The sequence below is a fragment of the Delphinapterus leucas genome, chromosome X (genome assembly GCF_059928025.1).
Source record: "Delphinapterus leucas isolate spDelLeu-1000000601 "Yukka" chromosome X, BTC_Dleu_Yukka2, whole genome shotgun sequence".
In the NCBI taxonomy this organism is placed as follows: domain Eukaryota; kingdom Metazoa; phylum Chordata; class Mammalia; order Artiodactyla; family Monodontidae; genus Delphinapterus; species Delphinapterus leucas.
Window position 1 is genome coordinate 4,822,442 of NC_143150.1, and position 23,971 is coordinate 4,846,412.

A 23,971-nucleotide genomic window follows, 5' to 3' on the forward strand; every position below is an offset into this window, starting at 1 on the left:
CAGGCAAAGGGTTCAGCAAATATTTGGAAAATTCAACTGACTGTATCTGTTATGAGCTTGGCACGATATCCCAGGCACTCGGGATATGCTAGTCCAGTGAGCACTGTGCTGGCTTCTTTTTGGGATGAACGTTAATGATAAAAGTGAGCCTTGACCCTCATTTTAAACACATTTACTCATCTCTTTTCAACGCCGTTGGGTTAATAAAACCCATCCGTAGAACAGAGATCATCACACCGTGGAAATAACGTCAGCTAACGTTTACTGCGCTAACCGTGCACACACACGTACATTTGAGACTGTCCCCAGTTTACAAGACAAGGAAGTGGAGATAGCTTTACCCAGGACACACACAGGAGAGTGGATACAGACCTGGACCTGATTTACAGAGTGACTAAAACCCAAGCAACTGCTGGGTTTGGGAGAAGAGGGCTCCTTCTCTGCACACAGAGAGAAGCAGTCGGGTGTCCTTCATCTACACTGGAGTAACCACGCTGTTGGCTATTCTGTGACCTCACCGTAGAGCAAATGGGCTGCGGTGTAAGGAGCTCAGATTATGACTAACCTGCACAGACACTCAGACGCTTTGCAAGAAGCGGGTACCTGCTCTGGCTTTATCAGTTATTGACCGGATTCGATCTTGGTCCAGTCTTCGCCGTGGAGGTCGGAAGGAAATACATGCGCATTCACAAGGTTACAGTTGTGTACTGTAATTCCACTGGCTTCTGGGAGCTCGTTGATGTCTAGACTTACTCATCCTGAAAGTTCAGGCAACAAATCCTGCTTCACTCCTCCTTTGCTTTACTAACCGTGTAACAGAGGCGAGCAGAGAGAGCCCACAAGAAGGAACTGGAGACTTGGTGCGTGTGCCAGAGACTCTCGGAGGCCAAGGTCACTCACGGCTGGGCTGACTTCAGAAGCCAGCCCCAGCTGTTCAAGCCACGAGTGAGATGAACATGCTAGGGTACAAAATGCTATGCAGATAGCTCAAAGAGGGCAAGGCAGAGCTGCGGAAGAAGCTGGGTCTCTGGGCAAATGCATGAATGTGCAGACTTGTCAAACAGAGGTGACAGGAGATGACTTCGTAAATGTGAAGTAATGCTTTGGGAAACCAGGGAAGTGTAATGTGAGTCAGACTTCTTGGCCTCTTACTTGCCATTACACTACTTGGCCAAATGCAAATGGGATTTCAATATATCACAAGCGTGCATCTATTAATAACACTAGGAAAAAGCTATACAACTCAAGCCTGAGATTTTGTAAGAAATAGAATTGTAGAAGCTCAACAAAGCAGCACAGTCCCACAGAACCTTGAGATGATGCTGAATCATCCTCCCAGAAAGAACAGAATGCTCTATACCTGCGCTGTCCAATACGGTAGCCACCGACCACACGCGACAATAGAGCACCTGCAATGTGTCTAGCGCAAATGAAGAACTGAGTTCTTAATTGTATTCACTTTTAATGAATTTAAATAGCCACCTGTGAATGCTGGTGACAGTAACGGAGAGCACAGCTCTTCACCATACTGGCTAAGAGTGCAGGCTCTGGAGAGAGAGGGTCTGGGCTTGAATCATGGATTTGCCACTTCTTAGCTAGGTAATTGGGGGAAGCCACTTAACCTTTCTGTGCCTTAATATCCTCATTTGTAAAGGGGAAGTAATAGAAGTGCGTCATTCATAGAGTGGCGGAGGTTATGAGGATTCACCGAATTAACTAACACACGTGTAGTGCCTGCGTGCTGTATTCTCTGAAGGTTAGTCAGTGGTAGTCTTAATGAACAATAATACCTCTGCCGTGTATCAAGCCCTTTTACAACGTCCCAGGCACTGTCCTGTGGGAGGAGGTGAGCTGCACGTACTTCTATTCCACCATCTTGATCCGCTCCTCCTAGAACTGAACATGCTCTAAGGCGTGGTCTGGCCAACATAGCTCAGCGGAGCTATCACTTTTCCTATCTCTTGGTAAAACAGACTAATAATAATAATAAACGACGATGATAATATTAGAAACATTTATTGAGAACTTAATCTAAGGCACTGGGTTCAGCCCTTCCCTGGAGTCATTTCAATTAATTAATTCTTAGAACAATCCGAAGAGGGGGGGCACTGGTATGATCCCATTGTAAAGATGAGGAAACTGAGGCACAAAGAGAAAGGTTAAGCAACTAGCTTGCTCGAGGTCAATCGTTAGTAAGTGCCAGGGCCTGGACTAGAACCCAGACACTGTCTGACTACAAAGCCCAGGCCCCGAGTTTTGCTTGATCCAATTGCCCAACTGAAACTTTTGCTAATGTGATGTATAAGCAGACCAGCAGCAAGAAGATTCTGGAGTGCTGCTAGGGTCTCATAGCTGTGCAAGGGCTGCTGGGTGGGCTATTGTGTGACCCAGGTGTTGTTTTCCTTTTATAACAACTGTATCCTAAAATGAGAACTCCAAGTTGAGGGATTTCTGTTCTGATACATGTGGTACAGGGAGTGGGAGGGTCACTAGAGAGATTCTGCAAGAAAGCCTCTAAGGTAGCACCAGTCCTATCATTCGCTGGATCTCTTCTGTAAATTTGCATTTTGTAAAAGTTTCCTTTCAGCTTTTCTGGACTTTTCCTCTATAAATGTGTATAATTGACCTCCCTATCCCACCCCTCCAGGCGGTCACAAAGCACCGAGCTGATCTCCCTGTGCTATGCGGCTGCTTCCCACTAGCTATCTACCCTACGTTTGGTAGGGTGGGATAGGGAGGGTGGGAGGGAGGGAGACGCAAGAGGGAAGAGATATGGGAACATATGTATATGTATAACTGATTCACTTTGTTATAAAGCAGAAACTAACACACCATTGTAAAGCAATTATACCCCAATAAAGATGTTAAAAAAAAATCAAATAAGCTTAAAAATGTAAACATCACATTTAAACTTGTAAATTTCACTAACTATTTCAAACTATAATTGCAAACTTAATACATCTGGTTTTGTTAAAACTTCAAAAAAATGTGTATAATTGAATGTTAGTGTTTCCCAGTTTAAATGTCTGGAGCTGTTTTCCGTGGGGCATTTTTGCAGAGTGGCCAGGGCTGTGCCCATCATTGGTAACGCTGGGTTATAGACAAGGAAGACTGCACGTCTGGTCAGGCTACTTGGGCCACTGGGAATCAGCCTACGAGCAAGGTGAGGTCAAGGGCACTGCTACGAGGAGCGTCACGGACTGGGTCAAAGGATACCAAAGCTCTCGAGAGTCCAGAGCCTCTGGAGCCAGGCTCTGACAGCTTCTGCAAGGCTCCTATCGTCTCATGATGATGAGGATGACGATGGTGAAGAGCTACCACGTCCAAAGCATAACCCTTCTGCTTATGCGCACCGAATCCTCCCCCGATTCCGTCCAGTGTCTCCCCGCTGCGTGCAGTAAGCACTGCTGACAGGCTCCGGGGTTCCAGAGAAGCCATCCGACTGACCATCACATTCAGGCAACCGAGGAAGGGTGCGGCAGGATTTCCTTTGGAGACTTCCGGATCGAGACGGCAGACCTAAATTCACTCCCTCGCAAAGCCCCACTAAAAGTCCCGTGAGGGGTTGGCCTGGTTTGGTTTTTAAAGACACAATCCTGCAAGGATAAGGCGAATGCATTACCCCAAGCTCAAAGGCAGCTAGACCAGCGTTAACTGACTCCACGGCCCCTGGGAAGCTGAATCACAGAATGGCAGAGGGGAAAGTGGAAAGGCAGTTTGGTCTACGTGGCAGGCTCAGGAAAAGCAGCCCCAGGTGGTCTCTGGAACTGGCAGGTGAAGTGCACGTGGGTGGCCAACACAGTAAGGCAGATTCCTGGATGGCCATCCCGCCTCCACAGCCCTGGGTATCTGCCTCTCCTCCTCTCTGGCAGAGATCTGGCTTGACCATTTGCTGCTGAATTTCCTGCTCTGTCTTCCATATCCTGCTGCCCGGATTTGCTTCACCCCACAGAGGTGTTCTCTGTTGACCTCCACCTGGAAGCTGGAGGGCCTGGAGGCAGGCTGTGGCGAGAAAAAGCCCTCGGGCCAGATTCCTTTTGTCTGTCCGGTACCACGCCCATGACTCCGCCAGGAGTCCTGACATCGGTGGGCTTTACACATGGCCGGATCCGTGGTACCTTTAGTCACTGACTTCCCTAAGAGGGGAGCAGCTTCCCTTCTGGAAGCCTCCACTGAATAGTGGCACCGTGACCCTTTGCTGCCTAAGCACCTAGATGGTGCCTGCCACTTGGTTCTTCAAAACAAATCGATCGCTTGTTGAAGAGCTCATGAATAAGTAGTGGAACTATATAGAAAAGCAAGAGAACGTTGGAATCAAGGTAGTGGTTAATTCTACCAGAAGGGGCACATGGCAGCAGGGGTGCGGGGTCTACTCGGGGGTCGACCATGTTCTATTTCTCAACCTAACCAGTAGTGACACAGGTTTTCACTTTATACTTCTTCAAACTGTTCATATAGGCCTTGCATACTTTCCTGTATCTATGTCACGTTTCACAATAAAAGGAAAAACTATATACACAGCTTAACGCCAGTCATGTGAAATACATATTTTGGCACAGAAAAACAATAATGTGTATTCCAGCATGTTAACAGCGGTTATCCCTGGCTAATTTATACATTGTATATTTATGTATTTTGTTATCTCATGGGAGTTGTGTTTTCGCTACACTTTTCTGCATTTTCAAAGTTTACTACAAAGAGCATATATTATTCTTGTAATCGGAAGATCTTAAAACATATTGAAAAAAGACAAGGTCTCCATCTAAGATTGAAACTGGTAAGGATGAACACAAAAGAGATGGGACGACCCATCTGTGGGAATCTATGCAGAAAATAACTACCTAAAGAGACTGGTGATGCACCTAATCTAACTAGAATGAGCTCGAAGGTCACCAAGGAGCCGTGGGTGGGTTCCTAGAGTTGGCACTCAGATAGCTGCTATCTCTCTCTGGGAAGAGGGAGGGCTTCTGAGATACTTTGAGTGTTCTGTTTCTTAATCTGTCCTGGCGGGTACACGGGTGTTGGTTTTATTATTTTACGTTTTATATGCTCCTCTGTAGGTATCATATGGATTAAAAAAAAAAAACAGGACTCATGTAAGTAGAAAATATGATGGTGTGTCAAAGGAACAACTCAAGTTCATGTAAAATCATCATCATTTAGGTTAAAAAAGTCACTTTGGAATTTAGATCTTCTTTTCTTTTCTGTTGCCGATCCCAGATCTTTCTGGAGATGCTCCAGTTGCTGGGGAACAGGGTGGGATCAGCACACTCTTCATGGGGTTTCGGGTGGCGTGGTGTTGACAGTCTGAATTCTTGTCAGGAATGCCAACCGTTCCAGGGGTCAGGATTTGGGGTCTGCGTTCTTCCCTGCAAGGTTTTGTCCATATAGATACACAAGCAGGTATTCCAATGACAAATGAGCCTGTGCCTTCCTGCTACGCCTCTCTCACACAGCAACCTGGGTTTTCTTCCTTCCCCACTGGTATGGGAGCGGGGCATCATTCTCCGCTTTCCTTTTGCTGAAGGCCTCACCTTCTGTCTTCTTCTGACCCATTCTGTCTCCCTGGGGCTATCTCCTCTCCCTACGACCCTAATGCGCTTTTCGTAACTCGAGGAGAAATGAGAGATCACCTACTCAAGTCATCATTCTCAAGAGGAGAAGGAGAGGGCCCATGGTTTGCTCAAGTTTACCAAACAATGGCTAAGCCTCACCCTAGGAAAACCATCTTCCTGATCACGTTCTCTCCCCTGCCAGGTGAGTATTGGTTGTTGCCGGGGACTGAGGGGAGTGGGTCATGGGGTGTTATTGTTTCATAGGGACAGAGTTTCAGTTGTACGTGATGAGAAGAGGTCTAGGGATGGCTGATGGTGATGAAGGGCACAACAGACTCTTAAAACTGGCTAAGATGGTAAATTTGACGTGATGCGCATTTTACCACAATTAAAATATTGGGGGAAAAGAGATCGCCATGCAAGTTAAAGACAGAGAGGCCGAGAGTCAGAGAAACCTACAGAGCATCTATCCGCACTGTTCTGCAGGGACTCAGTCTCTGAGCGTGGAGCCCTGCAATGCCACCCTCTGAGGACCCTGGTAGGTATGGACCCTGAGGCTCATGGTAGGGAAGAGCCTTGCCCCAAATCAGAGAAGACTAGAACTCACCACTCCAGATGCCCAGTCCAAGGTGCCTTCTGAGTCCTGACCCAACTGCATCGCTCTCTCTACCCGACTCTCCGAAACCTCTGCCTTCTTTTTCTTGTTTCATCCGGAAGCGAGAGCTTTCACTGGGATGGCCTCCACCAGAGGCCAGCCGGCCTGGTCCTCAGCATGTCCAGGAGCAAAGGACAGTCTCATTCCCCTCTTCTCCGCGCTGCCCTCCACCTTCCAACCATTTGGCCTCTGACCTCCCCAGTGCCGCTCGCTTCTTTACAGTTCTGCAGTCCTCATAAAGATGTTTGAGCCATTAACATATATAAATGGCCACTTAACCCAGATTACACGGATGTAGGTCAACAACCTGGGCTCTGAGAGTTGTCACGTACTGGCATAGGAGAGGGGGCTCTTTCCCCAGGGAATGTGGAGGACATTCCCATCCGCTTACAGCAAAAACCCATCTACTTGACTTGGCAGTAGGTGAGCTGAGAACTAATGGAATCGGGTTAATCCAGCAGCACCAATCAACGAGGAGAGCAGTGAAGGGCAAGGGAAAGTTCCAGAGCGGGAGGCAGGAAACCTGAGGTCTAGGCTTAGCTCCTTCATGTGCTCGGCAGCTGGGTGGCCTCAGGTAAGTCATCTTATCTCTCGAAGCCTCAGCCTCCTTATGCAGTAAGTAGGGATGACATAGTGCCCACTGCCAGGGGCTGTTGTGAGGACCGGATGAAAGGACAAGGGGCAAGTCCTCAATATGGGGCTCAGTGCAGTGTATGCAGTTGCGAGGGCCAGTTCCACCCTCCATCCCCACCCCAACTACTATTAAGAGCTCTGGCCTGGAAGTCAGGTGACCTGAGTTTAGTCTGGGCTTTGCTATTCATTTTATGAGCTTAAGAAAGTCCCTTTCCCTTTTGTGTCTACTGAGATGATTATGTGGTTTTGTTTTTGTCCTTTGTTCTGTTCATATTGTTTATCACATTGATTGATTGTCATAGGTTGAACCAGCCTTGCATTCCTGGGATAAATCCCACTTGGTTATGGTGCATAATGCTTTTCGCATGTTACTGGGTTTGGTGTGCTAGGGTCTTGTTGAGAACTTTTGCATCTCTGTTCATAAAATTTGTTTGTCTACCTCCTCCTTTTAAGGCCTCAGTGGCCCCATCTGTAAAATGATGTAAGAATTCTCCATTGGCCTGGCTGAACCTTCCTTGGAGTTGCTGTCTGAGACTCCTCATACCCAATCCTCCTCTGTCCCACAGTCGTCACAGGCCACCTGCATTGTGGTTTGAGGCTCTGCCCACCTTCTCTTGCTCTCTCTCCCTTTAGCCTTCACAGGCTCTCCCTGCCCCATACATTTCTTGCATGTCTAGTGTCATACTGGTATCTGCCTTTTGGTAGATCCAAACAGACACAAAGGAGCACTTGGTTACTTAGTTCTTCTCTCTGCCAGACATAAGAGGAAACCCTTTTTCCTCACCCTCTGACCCTCCCACACTGCCCCAGTGAATGACCCACGGTGAGCAGTGAGCAAAATGAGAAGTGCTCACCTGTCTCCTTCCTCAAGCACTTGGCTCACAGCTCAGAGAGTTAATTTTTGTGGGAGCTTTATTATAGTTTCTGTAGATTTTTTTTTTTTTGCGGTACGCGGGCCTCTCACTGTTGTGGCCTCTCCTGTTGCGGAGCCCAGGCTCCGGACGCACAGGCTCAGAGGCCATGGCTCACGGGCCCAGCCGCTCTGCGGCATGTAGGATCTTCCCGGACCGGGGCACGAACCCGTGTCCCCTGCATCGGCAGGCGGACTCTCAACCACTGCACCACCAGGGAAGCCCTGGGCTACATATCTTTTTTGGTGACTTTCCTTCCTTGCCCCTGCTTTCCAGGGCATTAGTTGGGCTCTAGACTGTCTCCACCTGCCCAAGTCCAGCAACTCTCAGTAAACACAGCACACTTTGTCCTGTGGAGAAGGTTCTGGTCTCCACCATACTGCTGTCTCTCCTTCATCAGGGCCTTGCAATCCAGCAAATGGGTGGATTATAGGACTGTTTAAAAGGAAGAAGGGCTATAGCTCCGGGAACCAGACAGACCTCCTTTTTGATGTGTGCTCATTCCGTGAGAATGGATCCATCAGTGACATTAAATGTAGGCACAGTCTTCAAAGTCAACATCTGTAATAAATAATCTGCCTTCTCTCAATATAGAAGTTTCAGGTTTGGTTGAATTTCATTATAAAATTATATTTAATAGTAGGGAATTACAGCATTGGGGATAAAAAGTGTACGAAGTTCATATCTCATTCCTATATCTGAAGCCACCCGTCTGTTTCAAGATGCAGAATTTGTGAGCCCAGAGTCTGAGCCAGGAGTCAGGAGACTCGGGCTGTTGCTTGGGGCCAGGCATTTCAGGGCCTCGCTAGACTCACACCACCCCAGGGGGAAAATGTGGGCTTCGCCCAGACCAGCTCTCTAGGCCCTGCTGGGTGGAGCATGCTGTGAGCTGCGGGGGCTTCCACTGACTTCACCCAAATGCCTATCTCCAAACTATGGGTGTGGGAGGGGTGAAGCTGGGTGTTCAGGAAGCTGCTGTCTGGAGAGAGGAGGCCCAGGGTGCCTGGTAGGGAGATACCCAGCTCCCAGGTGGCAGGTTCCCAGAGAGAAGGCAGGAGGGGTATGAAATATTTGGCTGCAGTTGCCAGGGACTCTGAGGCTCTCTATCCGTGTGTTTGTTTCTTCTGAGGGCTTGTCTGTTTCGTTCCTTTGGAGCAACCATCACTGCACATCGTAGAACGTATAGTATAGACTGTTTGATAGCTTTCCTCGTAATAAAACATGGTGGCTGGAATCTGCTCACAGCCTGCCTCTTATAGCATTCGTGCAACACGTATTTACTGAGCACCCACCAGGATCCAGGCCCTGTGCTGTGATAACACTGGTGGATAAAGCAGAGATGGCGTTGCCCTTTTAGAGCAGGCACGTTCATGTAATGGAGATCACTTAAACGGGATTTGTAACAAAGGTGGTAAGTGCTATACGGGAATACAGGAGAACCCAGCCTGGCTGGGGTGAGGGGTTAGTTAGAGGAAGCTTCTTGGGGGAACTGAACTTTAAGCTGTGACCTGAAGGACAAAGAGATGTTGTCCAGGTGAGGGGGTCCTGGGCAGACAATTGGCAAAGTTCTCAAATCAACTTTAGCTACATCACAGCTTCACCCAGTGCCACTCCTATCCCAAGACCTGATGGATACGCAGATTACGTAGGGAGAAGGCTTTCAAAATGAGGCCTAAGGATCTGGGTTCTCCCTGGAAAAAGGGCTGCTTTCTGGAGTCACACAGAGTCAACCCAAAGAACATCGTGCTGCAGTGGATGGGGGCGGGGAAGATGGATGAACAGTCTTCGTATTTCTATTCCTAACTTATTAAATTCAAGAAAGTTGTTGGCTTTCCTGAAGCCTTAAGCCCGCTTGCTGAAAATCAGATAACAAACCAAAGCTGGGGGTCTGAGATGTTTTTAGCTATTCACATGGTAGAGTAGGGTGTGTCCCATTTATAAAACAATCTGTTGTAAATCGATGTAGAACGGAAGAGATAGCTAAGAAAAAGCTGAGTCCCAAATGTCAGAATCGGCAGGGCCTGTGGGACTCATCTACACCAGAGGTTCTCAAAGTGGGAGTCGCTAGGCCAGCAGCAGCTGTTAGAAATGCACATGTCTGGGTCCCACCCAGACCTACCGAATCAGAAACTCTGCAGGTGGAGCCCAGTACTCTGCACTTTCACAAATCCTCCAGGACACACTCCAGAGAGAGCCACTGCTTTAATCCAACCTTCTTGTTATACAGAAGAGGAGACTGAGACCCGGAGAAGCAAGGAACCCCTAAGCCCGTGGATGCTGGGCTCGTGACCACCGTGTGCTGCTTTCCAATTCCTCCTTTCCAAACGGGAGCTCCTTTTTTTTTTTTTTTTTTTTCTCCTGTCCTGTACTTCTGCTTTTTCTCTGCCAAGGTGAGCGTGATGGCCAGGGGTCCCGGGAACAGGAGGGGCTATGCTCTGACCAAACTGAGGGGACGGCACGACATCTGCAGTTTCTGGATTGGAACTGAACCCCTCTGGGGAGGGAGTACATAGGTTTTCTGGAGGAGTGAGCATTTCGGGAGGCAAGCGCATGGGAAAGAGGGAGGGTATGGCTGTGGATGGCCAAAGAGGTCGATTGCAGCAAAGACAACTGATGGCTAAGCTGGCGCCTAGCTCTCTTGCTCTCATTGCCTTCCACAGTTTCCGTTCAGGCGGCCTCACTTGCCCCACGTGCCTACGTGCTTTGGGGAAACCTCGCTCCACCTGGGCTTGCAGAGGCTGGGCACCGAGCTCCGCTTACACGAAGCAGAACAGTAGGTATGTGATCCATTCAGGCCACTGAGCCCAAAGTGCCAGAGGCTTTCTGGGAAAGACACTTCTTTGCTCTTCTGACAGAGCTTCTCAAAGCAGCTCTCCTGCTCCCCTGGATGAGGGCAGGAGGAGGCCTGCAGCCCCTGGAGTTGCTGAGGGCTATCATGTGCCCACAAGGGGGAGCCGGCCTGAAGACGAAGCCAGTGCTCCGGAAGGCCGGATAGACGGCAGGGAGGAAACAGCATCCTCGGTGACACTACCTGAAGTTTGCCCAAGAGCCGGCCTTCCACTTACAGGACTCAGTCAGTCCCCTTTATTATTTCCTGCTATTTGCGACTCAGTACATCCTAACTGCCAAAGACTCTAGCCTGGCCCCTCAGACCTTCACGACGTCTGCGTCACACCTCCAGCCTCACGCTGGAGGACAGCCCATCTCTGACGATGAAGCCTGGGGCCTGTGGGACCCTGCTCAGCCTTGAGTCATCTTCCTTTACCCACAGACCAGTTCATCTAAAGAGAATTCTAGCACGCCTAAGCTGTCTGTGCAACATGATCAAGCAAACGCATCGAGTGCGGATCCCACATTGCAACCTTGGGCTCTTCGCTCAGATCTCAAGTGTGGTACTCAAGCTCTTAAGTACTCTATTTTGCGTTAGTTGAATGTGATCCACGTTTTAGCAGCAATAATCTAGCTTAACAACATTATGAATTCCTGGATCAAATTCAATTCCGACGCTAACTCGAATATGTACTTTGTGGCTTTCTGTGAAGAAAATAATTGATGATCCAAACTGGAATTCATCTACAGCAAATTAGCAGTGCTAGCTCCTAAAAGCAATTACTGGCACCAAACTCCTAAATTTTTAAATCCCTTGAAAAGTCCAAGACCATACCAGAAAGTCGAGATTTGATTTCAGAGGTAATAACTGTAAACAAAAAAATTAAAAGCCTGTAAGAGGTGTTGGTGACTCGGGTGCTGATGGCTCTAGGAGGGTTCATTCTCTTTCTCAAACCCTAGTCCAATATTATATCAAAACTTTACCGATTAGCAGATATACACTAAGGTATATAAAATAGATAAACAACAAGGACCTACTGTATAGCACAGGGAACTACACTCAATATCCCGTAATAACCTATAATGGAAAAGAATCTGAAAAAACATATATAAATGAATGTACACCTGCAACCAACACAACATTGTAAATCAACTATACTACAATTTTAAAAAAAAGGAGTGCCAAAAAAACACCCTTGATCTACTGAAGAGTGGGAATGACCTTCCTGCTCTCCCCTGCGCAGGGCTCATGCACCTGGAGCATTTGGGTCAGTCCAGTAAAGCCTTACCCACCGAGAGGGCCTCACGCCAATGCCCTGTGCTCAGTTCAGAGAGAAATAGTCAGGAAACGGGCAGAGAATTGGGGGTGGCAGGGAAGATTCAGTGGGAACATCCCAGTTGTCTTTAAACCTCTGAAGGGCTCTGAATTCTCAGAGAGCATATTGGACTACAATGTCTTTTTTTTAATTTTTAAAATTTTATTTATTTTTCTATACAGCAGGTTCTTATTAGTTATCCATTTTATACATATTAGTGTATATATGTCAATCTGGACTACAATGTTGATCAACCTCACGATTTTGTCATTTGTTTCCAAAAATGGGGCATATGGAGAAGGATTCTAAACTCTAAACTGGATGTCAATCTAGCTCTGACAAGTTACAAGCATATTTGTTGCTTGCAGCGGAGTCTGGTCAGTTCCTGAGGCCATGAGGTCATTCCGATGGTCGGCTGACATAGTTTCATCAAAGGATGGGTCCTCTGTTACAATCCTGCCTTTTGCAGTGAGGATGGGGTAACTACAGTGCTTGGAAGAGCAGTACTGCCCACCGGCTGCTGAGGAAAGGGCCAGGCAGAGCAGATCTATACGATGCTGGAGCTCTAGGAGTTCAGAGGGAATCGGCGGGGTCAAGGCCATTGCCAGAGGCTGCCCTTTTCAACCCCATTCTGCTACTTTGATCTGTATCAATCTCGAACTATAACAGCTGATATAGCAATAGGGGACATCAGGAGATCTTTCTGGAGGGTGCCAGGAAGGAATCTCTGTGATGTAATTATTCTGCTAAAGAAGACACTTCCAAATGAAAAGTGAATCAAGCAAACAGAAGAAGCTAACAATACAGCTGTCAAAATGACAAAAACAAACAAATCAAAACGAAACCCCCAAAGATCATTTCCACAAAGGACATAAAAATCTGTGCTCATGAACTAGTAAAAAAAAAAAAAACCTTTTAATTCTTTTAAACCAATGGGGAAAGCTTATTCAAATACAACCAACTGTTCTTATAAGTTAACATGTAAAGTCTGACAGGACAAGAACATACGCTGAGCAGCCTTCAAAACTGAAATTGATTGGGTTATGTTAGGAATAACAGTGCCGCCCCAGAGCGGCATAAGCGAATCTGAACTGGGGAAAAAAGCAATGGAATGAGTGGCCTGAATTTCTAAGCCAGCTTTTTTTTCTTTTCTTATATCATGTGCTGCTATCACTGTGGTATGTGAAATAGCAGCCAGAGGTCTTGTTTGTCCTTCTAAAATGCATGAAGCAACCGCTACTGCTGCAACAGGACAACCAGTGCAAATTACCCCTGGAGGTCCGATACGGTGTTATTTGTTAGAGTTTGAAGAAATCAAATGTATTCAGATAGTGCACTTGTAGAATTGTAGGCAAGTGCCTGTCCTCGTGCTGTTGGCAGACAAGAGCCCCAACTGGACCAGAAAATGTCTCACAGTCACAGTCACGGGGTAGGGACCCCGCGTGAAGAGGCGGAGCTCTCCCTTCAGTCCAACACAAGAATCTGAGTTCATCAACCTCCTGGGCTTCAAAGATTGGGGATTTCTACCAATAATTACTCTAAAACACTCAAAACAATCTCAGGAGCTTAATTCTCAGAGGCCACAGCAGATGCAACCGATTTATAGGTTGATTCCTTCCTGCCTTCTTCCAGTCATTCGTTCCAAGGCTCCTTGAGCTCACGTTTACAGACCTAGATAAGACATCATGTGCCTCAGGAATCTGCTAGCAAATGGGGGCACAGGCAAGACACAAATGACTCTGATTAAAAAGTGGACACTGCCAGGCCCTGAAAGGCAGAAACCGAAGGTCTTGAGAGCTGGGGTGTGAGTGGGGACACAGTGACCAGGTGTGTCTACTTCCCAAAAGTCATTTGAACAGTGACTAGAGGCTCCTGTTTCCTACTTTGTGTGTCAGGGTCAAGTCTGGTTCGCACTGTAGCCGAGACCCTTAACTCTTTCCAGAACTCTACCCCAGGGCCTAGCACTTGCTCCAGAGGGACACTGTGCACAGACAGTGAGTCCCTCGCATTGTTCTGTTGGCTCTTGTATTAATGAGCAAACTGTGAGCCATCCTAGCGTTTCCAGGCTTGCAGATGCTCCAGAGAACCCAAGAAGCCAGTGGGCTTCCTCACCCCATTCCGGAGCAGAGACCCCACTCTGTCTATATCACTTCTTTGTTCCCCCATCCACATGTTGTCATTTCTCTAAAATGCCCAGAAAAGGACAGAAGTTGTGATCGATTTATCAGGAAAGTTCTTTCTAAGCGTTGGCTATGCCCAGGAACCCTACGCTGTGCGTGTTAACACGCATGCACTAAGTGAAAAGGGGAAGCGCACGCATTCCCTAAGTGCACGCATGTCACTAAGGTATCTAAGAAGTGCAGCCGGCCTGCACAGAAACATGGGTAAGGTACCTGTGCAGTCAGTACTCTCCTCTCCATGAAGGAAGACAGGCAGCTCAGCTGCTGCCACCTCGACATCACACGTTAATATTATCAAAATTAAATACTGCCTTGACTAGGAGAGGATTAGCTCATGTTTTAAAATTTGTTTTTCCTTTTCTTTTTTTCTTGCTGTTAAACTGACTTTTTAATTTAGTTTTATTTCTTTTTGTGGTACGCGGGCCTCTCACTGTTGTGGCCTCTCCCATTGCGGAGCACAGGCTCCGGACGCGCAGGCTCAGCGGCCATGGCTCACGGGCCCAGCCGCTTCGCGGCATGTGGGATCTTCCCAGACCGGGGCATGAACCCGTGTCCCCTGCATTGACAGGCGGACTCTCAACCACTGTGCTACCAGGGAAGCCCGCAAACTGACCATTTTAAGTGCCTAGTTCCGTGGCATTAAGTACATTCGCAGTGTCCTGCAGCCATCACCACCATCCATCTCCAGGACTTTTTCATCTTCCCAAACTGAAACTCTGTCCCCATTAGACATTAACCCCCAGTGCCCCGGCCCCAAGCAAGGACCACTCTGCTTTCTGTCTCTATGAATCTGACTCCTAGGTCCCTGTTATAAGTAGAATAACATGGTATATGTCCTTTTCTTGATTGATGGCTGATTTCACTTAGCATAATGTCTTCAAAGTTCATCCATGTTGTAACAGGTATCGGAATTTCCTTCCTTTAAAGGCTGAATAATATTCCACTGTGTGGATGGATCACATTCTGTTCATCCATTCTTCTCTCTGTGGACATTTTGGTTGCGTCTACCTTTTGGACATTGTGAAAATGCTGCTATGAACACTGGTGAACAGATATCTGTTCAAGAACCTGCTTTCAATTCTTTTGGGTATATACCCAAGAATGGAATTGTTAGGCCATATGGTAATTGCATGTTTAATTTTTTGAGGAACCACCCTGCTGTTTTCCACGGCAGCCGTACCATTTTACATTCCTACTAACAGTGCATATGGTTTCCAGTTTCTCCACATCTCACCAACACTAGTTTTTCCTATTTTTTAAAAAATAATAGCCATCCTAATGGGTGTCAAGATTTTGTTTTTTGACGACATGAAACTAGATAGCCATGTTTGAGAGCTTTGCCTGTTCACATTTTCTAGAGCTCATCTTTGAAAGTGTTGCCTGATAGAGGGAAAGTTCATGGAATTGTTCCCACTTACTGCCACTCAAGGGTGGTTGGAGGCCTCCCACATCTTTCAAAGCTTTGTCACATGGAAATAAATGATCATTATGCAAAATTGTAAATAAGGAGTCCACTTTCATCTACTGGCCTCCTGAGTCAGTTGGCTTGGCAAATTCTTTTCATGTGCCACCCAGACATGGGCCTGTAGAAAAGTCTGGGTCCCCACAATTCTGCTCACTTCCTCTGCTCAAAAAGGGCCAAACATGGTAGCATGCTGCAGGGGGTAAGGCCAGATAGAACCTCTGCATTTAGCTTCAAATCCAAAGCTCCCAAAAGCAAAGCAAAAGTTGGAGTAATTTCTGATGAAGTAGGGCTATGCATCTTTCAGGCTCTGAAGGTCACAGTTAGGCCAGGACTTTGTGATCATTTCCTGGACTGCCCACTTCCCCTTTTCCCATGCACCTAGCTCTCCATCACTGAGTCAAGGTCTACGGGCTCCGTGTGAGTCCATGCTGCCCACTTTCTAATCTAACCTGAAACTTGGTTCACATGGGGCGAAGGACCGAAGGATGAAAGAAATGGAGAAATGCTGCCCCTTTCTTCCACTCTCTGTCTTAGAAGCTGTTATTCCACTGGGAGTCAGGAGCCAGGGAAGGCTCAGCTCGGGGCACTGCATGGGCTCTCAGGACCACCATGTACGCATGCAGGCCTGGGGTGGAGGTGTGATCTCTTTGGACCTTTACGCTGATTTTAGCTCTCAACAACCTCACTGATTTGGCTGGGAGAAGCTAACATGATAAGCCCTCATCCAACAACAGCAAAGCAAAGCACAATCAGACTTTTTCAACTCCTTAGGAAGAAGCAGAAACTCTTTCTCTGGGGGTGGGGTGGGGTGGGCTGCTTTCATTCGCTGCCCCCTTCAAGCTCACAAGCCACCAGTTCGGAGCATACGCACACTGTTGCTTTGCCCAGCAGGCCCAGGTTGTGGGATTTGACAACCCCCAAGGGACAGAAGAGGCTGAAAGTATAAACGGGCTTAGGAGAGGTTTCCATAAATTTGTGCTATGGGGCCATGAATGGGTTTGAGAGAGGGAAGCTGGGGAGGGTGCAGGAAGGAGGGGCAAGGATGCAGTGGAGCCCCCTCAGGACACATCCCTTGCTCGCCCCAAGGGTCGCATCTCTGACCTGCATTGCTCCTCTGGCGCCATCCTGCACTCAGCGACAATGTTGGCTGTAGGTGTTAGGGTCACAGCCGCATGGTGCAAATCCACTGTGACCCTCCATCTGCCCTAGACATTTTTTCTATTTTGCTAACTTTTCACTTGGGGTCACAACAGTAGCTGACCACTTCACTTTCAAACCTGTTTTATGTGTGGAAGTGGACGGCCTCTCCTTGAGGTAGTCTACATTTTGGGTTTGTAGATATTCATAAGCAGTTACAGTTTAAAGGAACATAACACAATGATTTATTTCTGTCCTCTTCGACTCTTTGAAAACTGAAATCAGATTCCTTTCCTTGCTTTACAGTGACAAATATGCAGCTTGTTCCAATGTCTCATTTTGGGCACCCCAACTTCAGCAAAGTTTAGTGCTCCTTTTCAGGTATGCAAAGACAAAAGGAACAAACAAAAAGCCAAACAAAAACTTCACAGGAGGTTTCTGAAAATGGCTGCCTTTCCAGCTTTCATGAGTCAATTGTCAAACAATTAAAAATTAAGGCTAGTGATCGCCATTAAGGAGGCATCTGAACTGGGGGGCTTTGTGCATCCCCATTAATTTTGGTGTTGACCTTACTAAGTGATGGATCATTACTCCAGGGGCAAAAAGTAATGCTGCCTCATTGCAATGCGACGTCTCACTTATTCTTCAGCCTCCGACACAGAAAAAGCTTGATGTTTAAAAAGTTAGCATTTGATAGGCAGCTCATTTAAAATTTCCACTTTTTGAAAAAGGGACATAGCTTTGAGGTGGAGGATCATTAATGGTACTTAGAAACCAAAAAAGAAACTGAAAAAAAAATCTGATTCTTGGTAGCCTTAGTACCAAGTTCTGAGCCTGCGTTTTGCCAAACAGACTTTCATTTCCTGGCAATTCAGAGTGGTTAAAACAAAACTTATTCAACACAGAGATGTCGGTCTCTAAATTATCAAAATGTATATTACAGTAAGTCCCCTACATATGAATGAGTTCTGTTCTGAGAGTGCATTCGTAAGTCCAATTTGCTTGAGATCCAACAAAGTTAGCCTAGGTACCCAACTAACACAATTGGCTATATAGTACTGTACTGTAATAGGTTTATAGTATTTTTCACACAAATAATACAGAAAAAACTAACAAAGACAAAAAATAAAGAAATTTTTTTAAAAAATTCATTGATTTATTTATTTTTGGCTGCATTGGGTCTTCACTGCTGTGCGCAGGCTTTCTTCAGTTGCGGCGAGCGGGGGCTACGCTTCGTTGTGGTGTGCGGGCTTCTCATCGTGGTGGCTTCTCTTGTTGAAGAGCACGGGCTCTAGGCGTGCGGGCTTCAGTAGTTGTGGCTCACAGGCTCTAGAGCGCAGGCTCAGTAGTTGTGGTGCACAAGCTTAGTTGCCCCGTGGCATGTGGGATCTTCTCGGACCAGGGATCGAACCTGTGTCGCCTGCATTGGCAGGCAGATTTTTCTTTTAATTAATTAATTAATTTATTTTTGGCTGCGTTGGGTTTTCGTTGCTGCATGCGAGCTTTTTCTAGTTGTGGCGAGCAGGGGCTACCCTTCATTGAGATGCGCAGGCTTCTCATTGCAGTGGCTTCTCTTGTGCAGAGCATGGGCTCTAGGGCGCAGGCTCAGTAGTTGTGGCTTGTGGGCTGTAGAGCGCAGGCTCAGTAGTTGTGGCACACGGGCTTAGTTGCTCCGTGGCATGTGGGATCTTCCCGGACCAGGGCTCAAACCCATGTCCCCCGCATTGGCAGGCGGATTCTTAACCACTGAACCACCGGGGAAGTCCTGGCAGGTGGGTTCTTAACCACTGTGCCACCAGGCAAGTCCCAAGAAAACATTTTTAATCTTACAGTATAGTACGTTGAACAGTACTGTAGTCCAGTACAACAGCTGGCATACAGGGGCACGTGCGCATCTTTGAAAGCTCACAACTTGGAGGTTAGTATGTAGGGGACTTATTGTAAGCTTTGTCTGATTATATTTCCTCCCATAGCAGCTAAAAAATGTTTCACCAAATTAAATAGTTCTTTGCTGCCCAATTTAAAAAAAGAAAGGAAAAACTAAGCTTGTATGTACAATCATGCTTAAATACAAAATAAAGATGCTCAGGGACTTCCTTCGTGGTCCAGTGGTTGAGGATCCATCTTGCAATGCAGGGGACACCGGTTCGATCCCTGGTTGGGGATCCCACGTGCCGCAGGGCAACTAAACCCACGCACCGCAACTACTGAGCCTGAGCGCCACAACTAGAGAGAAGCCCACGTGCCGCAACTAAGACCCAACACAGCCAAAAATGAATAAATAAATAAATTTTAAAAATAATAATAATATAAAAACAAAAAACAAAATAAAGATGCTTATTCAGGAAAATGTCCTCATGTCTGGTAGAGAAGACGTGTGCAAGGCGAGGCTGGAGCTCAGACACATGGGCTCTTTGAAATCTGACTTTCCTGCCCCGCTTCTTCCTTAGTTCAGCCCAGAGCTTCCCCCAGAGGCCTCTGCTCTTGCACTTCAGCAGTACTAACCTTTGAAATGAAATCTGTGATGCTTCTCACCAGAATTTGTAAAAGACAAAGGCGAAGAAACTTTCCTCATTACACGGGGAGCAGTGCCGCCCTGCCCTGCCTCTTAGCCTCAAAACAGCAGAAGAATTAAGGGAAGCTGGTGAAAGGACTTTCAAGTCCAAGGTCACAGGCCCTTCCTTGACAATGTGTGGTACATCTGACTCCAAGGGGGTCTAGTATTCTGGCAAGATAGTGGTCACTTGCTTTTAAAGGGTCATGAACGATGTTGAGGCTAGGAGCAGACTCACACGTTGCTATTTCTCCTGACTCTCTTCCTCCAGTGGAAAATGGAGCCGGCATAACTTTGACAAGAATAGGGAATTCTCTCGGTCTAACTAACCTGGTTTTATCATTTTGGTTTTCAATGGGAGGTCACGGTGTGAAGGGGAAGATTTTAATTTGCAGTGTTAATCGAGACAGCAGTAATTCATGGTTCTGCTCTACCGAGCAGTCGAGTCCAACCTCGGAAGTCCAAACCAAGTGACCACGATGAACCAGTGTTCCTGGCGGCGTTGGCGCCGGGTGGCTGGCAAGGCTGGCCCTCACTTGCCCTTCATTCTTTCTCTCCGCCCATCAGCAGGAGTCCCTCTGGATCTAGAAACCCAGGCAGCCCTCGGCCTGTTGCAAGCGGCGGGATTGGGGCCCAGCTGAATGCAGGCAGGATGTGTTACTGCCGTTTGTTACTCAGCACACACGCGGGATGGTGCAGCCCCCTGCATGGCTCCCAGCTCCTCTGCCGTCTGTGCTTGGAGGGAGAATGGCCAGCACCGTCCCCTCCCCACTGGCCAGGGTGCTCGGGAAGCTGCAGCCGGGCCTGGCTGCTCTGCTCCTTTCGGGGGTCACCAGTCTGTGTCCGCCACTTGGCCTCCCTGACACCCCACGGCTGGAGCGCACTTCCCCGCCCCTCCTCTGCAAGCCACCAACACTGGGAGCCGGAGAGGAGCCTGGCAGTCTAAACGCATTCCACTGAGTGCCGAGTTTCAAGAGCTTTCTCGAAACAGTAGAGCTAACATCGGTGGAGCGTGATTGTGTGCCAGGCCCTGGGCCAGGCACTTTTACCTCACCTCGTTGAATCCTCTCAGCAGCCCCATTTGATAGGTATACTAGTATCTCCATTTTGCAGATGGAGAGACTGAGGCACAGAGAGAGGAAGGAGCGTGCCAAATGAAACAGTGGCAGAGCCGGGATTTGGACCTCAGTGATCCAAGCCTCAAGCCCAGTCCCGGGGCCCGCACCCTGCCAGGAACCAAGGGCCAAGGCCCCGCTGTCCCTGGCTCTGTGCTGTCTCCCTCCAGGCCCTGGCTGCTGGGGGTGCTGCGCTTCAGAGGCTCAGTTCCCAGGGACAAGAGGCACCCACGGGTGAGGGTGACAAGAGGGCTTCCTCACGGTCCCACTTCAGGCCGAGGTGCCCAGATCCCCCTCCTAGGCCCAGCCCTCCAGGAGGGTGGATGGCAAGTTCTCCTAATGAGCCCGCGCCTCCGCCATTGCTGGGTGCTCACTGCTGCCTAAGCATGGGAGACGGGCGGCTGGCATTCAAGGCGGAAGACGGGGCAGACGCAGGCGAGGGCTCATCCAGCCTTCCCGGAGGCAGGCTCAGGTCCCCTCTCTCGCCCCTCTCAAAATCTCTCCAAACCATATCACGTGCCTCTGGTCTATTTCTCTGCAGCTGCCCACCCCCCCCCCCACCCCAGCCTGCCTCAAGGATCAGATTTCAGGCTTTTTTGTTCTTATTCCAACTGGCCACCATCCTCGTCCCTCCTCCCCGCCATGCTCCACTCCCAGCTCTGCAATCGCACGTGCACCCAGGGCGCCCTTGCTGCCTCTTGCTTCCCCGACTCTTCCAGAGCCCAAGCCTCATCTCCTGGACAGAACTGTTTCTGTCTTTGAGTAAATGTCAGTTCCTCAGCCAGTGGTTGATAGTCAAATTGAAGTCCTAACCGTGATGTTCACAATACCCTACGGTACCCTCAATGGTCTCCAGCGAGAAGGGGCATTCAATTATGGAAACAAAATTCATCTTGCCTCGTTTCGATTAAAAACAGAGAGGAGTCACGCAGCCTTGGGAGTAGGGTGGGGAATACAGCGAGGAGATTTGGGGGCCTTGGAAGTCACCACACCAGGGCTGGGCGTCACAACTCCATAGTCCCTTCCTTAATAATTCTAGGTCCACCTCCCTTATCTGTAACTTCAAGCCCCAAAGCTCTGAAAGCCTATCTTAGTTTTGTAAATTTGGTGCCAAAATTTCTTTGGGAACAAAACTCGACCTGGGCTTCGTTAAATATTCATATTTCTCTGCAAAAATAATAAAATGTGCCCCAGATTCCACCGGAGGGTTGTGTCATATTTGCTATATGCACCGTATTACTTTTCTAAAGTCCCCGAAGTTCTGAATTTGGAAACGCGTCTGACCCCAGGGGCTCCAGATCCAAGTCCGGGAGCCCACGCCTGCCGTGCCTGGGTGCGGAGTGTGGGCCGGGCAGGGGTCTGAGCGGTATCGGTTCAGCATCTCCTGTCTTTCGAGGCCCTACGCGACGGGGCCCATCCCTTTCCCCAGGTACAGCTGAGGCTCAGGGGGCTTAAGTGACACTGCTCCTGGCACAATGCCCACTTAGAGTTGGTGACCGGACTTGAACCCCAGTCTGCCTGCCTCCGGCGCCCCTGCCATGCTGAACTGCTGTCCTGATGCCAGATGGCATTTACCTTTTACCTTCAGGGCAAGCAAGCGGGTCACTGAAATTGGATCGCTCACGTAACTGGTAAAGTGAAATCCCCCAAGCTGAGAAAGGCTAGTCTGAACATAAGAATGAGCTCCTTGCGGCAGCTGGACTTGGCATTTCTGGTTTAAGATGAATGCCCAGTCCTTCTGTGGTAACCGCTACCATCCACGGAGGTGCGACGAGCTAGTCAACGCCATCCAGGGGGTAACGAGTGTTTCCCGAGGCTCAGCTTGGCCATCAGTAAAACACGGCAAGTTCTCCCTGCTGGGAGCAAGAAGCATGTACTTCCTCACCACGGGGGCCTCAAACACTCGCCTCTTCCTTTCTTCCACCTTCTCCTGGCCAAGTGACCAGAGCTGGGTTCTTAGGCCTTAAACTGAATGCGGAAGGGCCATGGGAAGGAACAGCGGAGCTGCTGACGTGCCCGTTTGGAGGCCTCGTCAGTGCATTTTGGCTAAAAGAATGCCGTGCACAGAGCAGGGTGCTGGGAAGCGGGGCGGAGCCAGCGTGAAAGCACCAAGGCGGCTCGTTCCCCTCGCCCAGCGGGCCTGCGGTGGTCTAGGCGGGGCAGGGCCTGGGACAAGAAGAGCCCACGAAGCTAGTGAGCCCCGCCACTCCCGTCCATCTCACTGGCAGGCATGGGGTCTGGAGACAGCACTGCTCATATTCTGTCCTGACACAGTCCCAGGTTTGAGAACCATCTTAGCCCCCAGGAAACAGATCTGGAGACTCAGGACGAGGAGTCAGGCTTTCGTTGGCAGGTTTGGCGCCAGGCTCTGTTTGGAGTACTTTCGACGCACTGAATCCTCAAACAACCTACCATCACACCCACTTTGTAGAAGAGGCAACAGTTAGGAGGTCAAGGCAGGAACAGAGGGCTCTGGAGGCCCCCGTGCGTGGGGTTACAAGTGTGGGCTCTCTAGCCGGACTCCCTGCTCTGGCCCCGACTTGCTGTGTGACTGTGGGCAACTCTGGGGACTTCTCTGTGTCTCAGTCTTCTCAACTTTAAAGAGAATGATAACAGCCCCTACCTCTGAGGACTAAGACAAGAAAAGGCAGGTGAAGTCCCAGGTAGCACACTCAGCCCCTGGGCACTGGCCAGTGCTGGCCGGGAAAGCAGCTCTTGGCAGCAAGAGCATCCCACCGGGGAGCCCAGCCTCTTGCCTCTGTTGGCGGAGATCACCTGAGCCCCTCCTGACCTGGGGAGCTTGGCTGCATGCGCTTTCTCCCGGACACTTTCTCCAGCCCCACCTAGGGAATCAGTCGGGTGTGATTTTCACGACCCTAATCATTAAGGCTTCTCTCTGTGAGCCAGCTGGTCTGGCTCCGAAGCAACACAGTCAGGCTACACATGTTCCCCACTGAACACAAAAGAAACCAAAAAGGCTCACAATGTTAGATGGTGACACGGCTCCGGGCTGAGGATCTTTCCTGCTAGGATAAGGGCTCCAGTGCTGAAGCTGGCACTCCCCCAAGCCAGCTGCAGAAGTCCACGAAAACAGCTGGCAACAGGCCTATAACAAAACCAAACCAAAGTGCTCCTGAACTGTGGACAAGGGCCGGCCGCTCACCCTGGCCACCCCCACGGGCGCTCCCATCGAAGGACCGATCCCTGGCGTGGAGTACTCTGCTTGGTGATGCTTCACGAGACCTGGATGAAAAAGACACGGTGTCTCTCCTCTGGGGACTGCCACGGCCATGGTCATCCAGGGCCCTCAGCAAAGAGGTCAGCCCCCACTGGGAGCTTCCCTTGGGCCACATTCCCAGACACGCACTTTATGGCCACCTACTCCTTGGCTTCTCTACAGAAGAAGGAGGTAGAGTGGGAGACGGAAGTCCAGAGGACAGTTGGGGCAAAGCTTCCCGGGGGCGGGGGGTGATACTGACTGAGCCTTAGGACCTGTAAGAGTGGGACAGGAGAGCAAAGGTGGGCAGGGAAGGCCGGACACAGGCAACAGTGGGAGTCAAGGCCAAGGACGCAGAGTGGGCCAGGAGTTGCAAGCACTTTGGGGCCCGAGGGACACTGAGT

The 23,971-nt window shown here is 48.9% G+C and overlaps 1 protein-coding gene across 1 annotated transcript in view; it reads right to left on the reverse strand.

Annotated features, from left to right (window-relative positions):
• The window catches only part of MAMLD1 (mastermind like domain containing 1), a 57,019-nt gene that overhangs the window by 11,720 nt on the left and 21,328 nt on the right, over positions 1–23,971 (reverse strand). Inside the window, exon 3 of the mRNA XM_089903920.1 lies at positions 23,334–23,456. Within this exon, the coding sequence (XP_089760046.1) occupies positions 23,334–23,456 (123 nt within the window). The remainder of the gene's footprint in view (positions 1–23,333; positions 23,457–23,971) is intronic.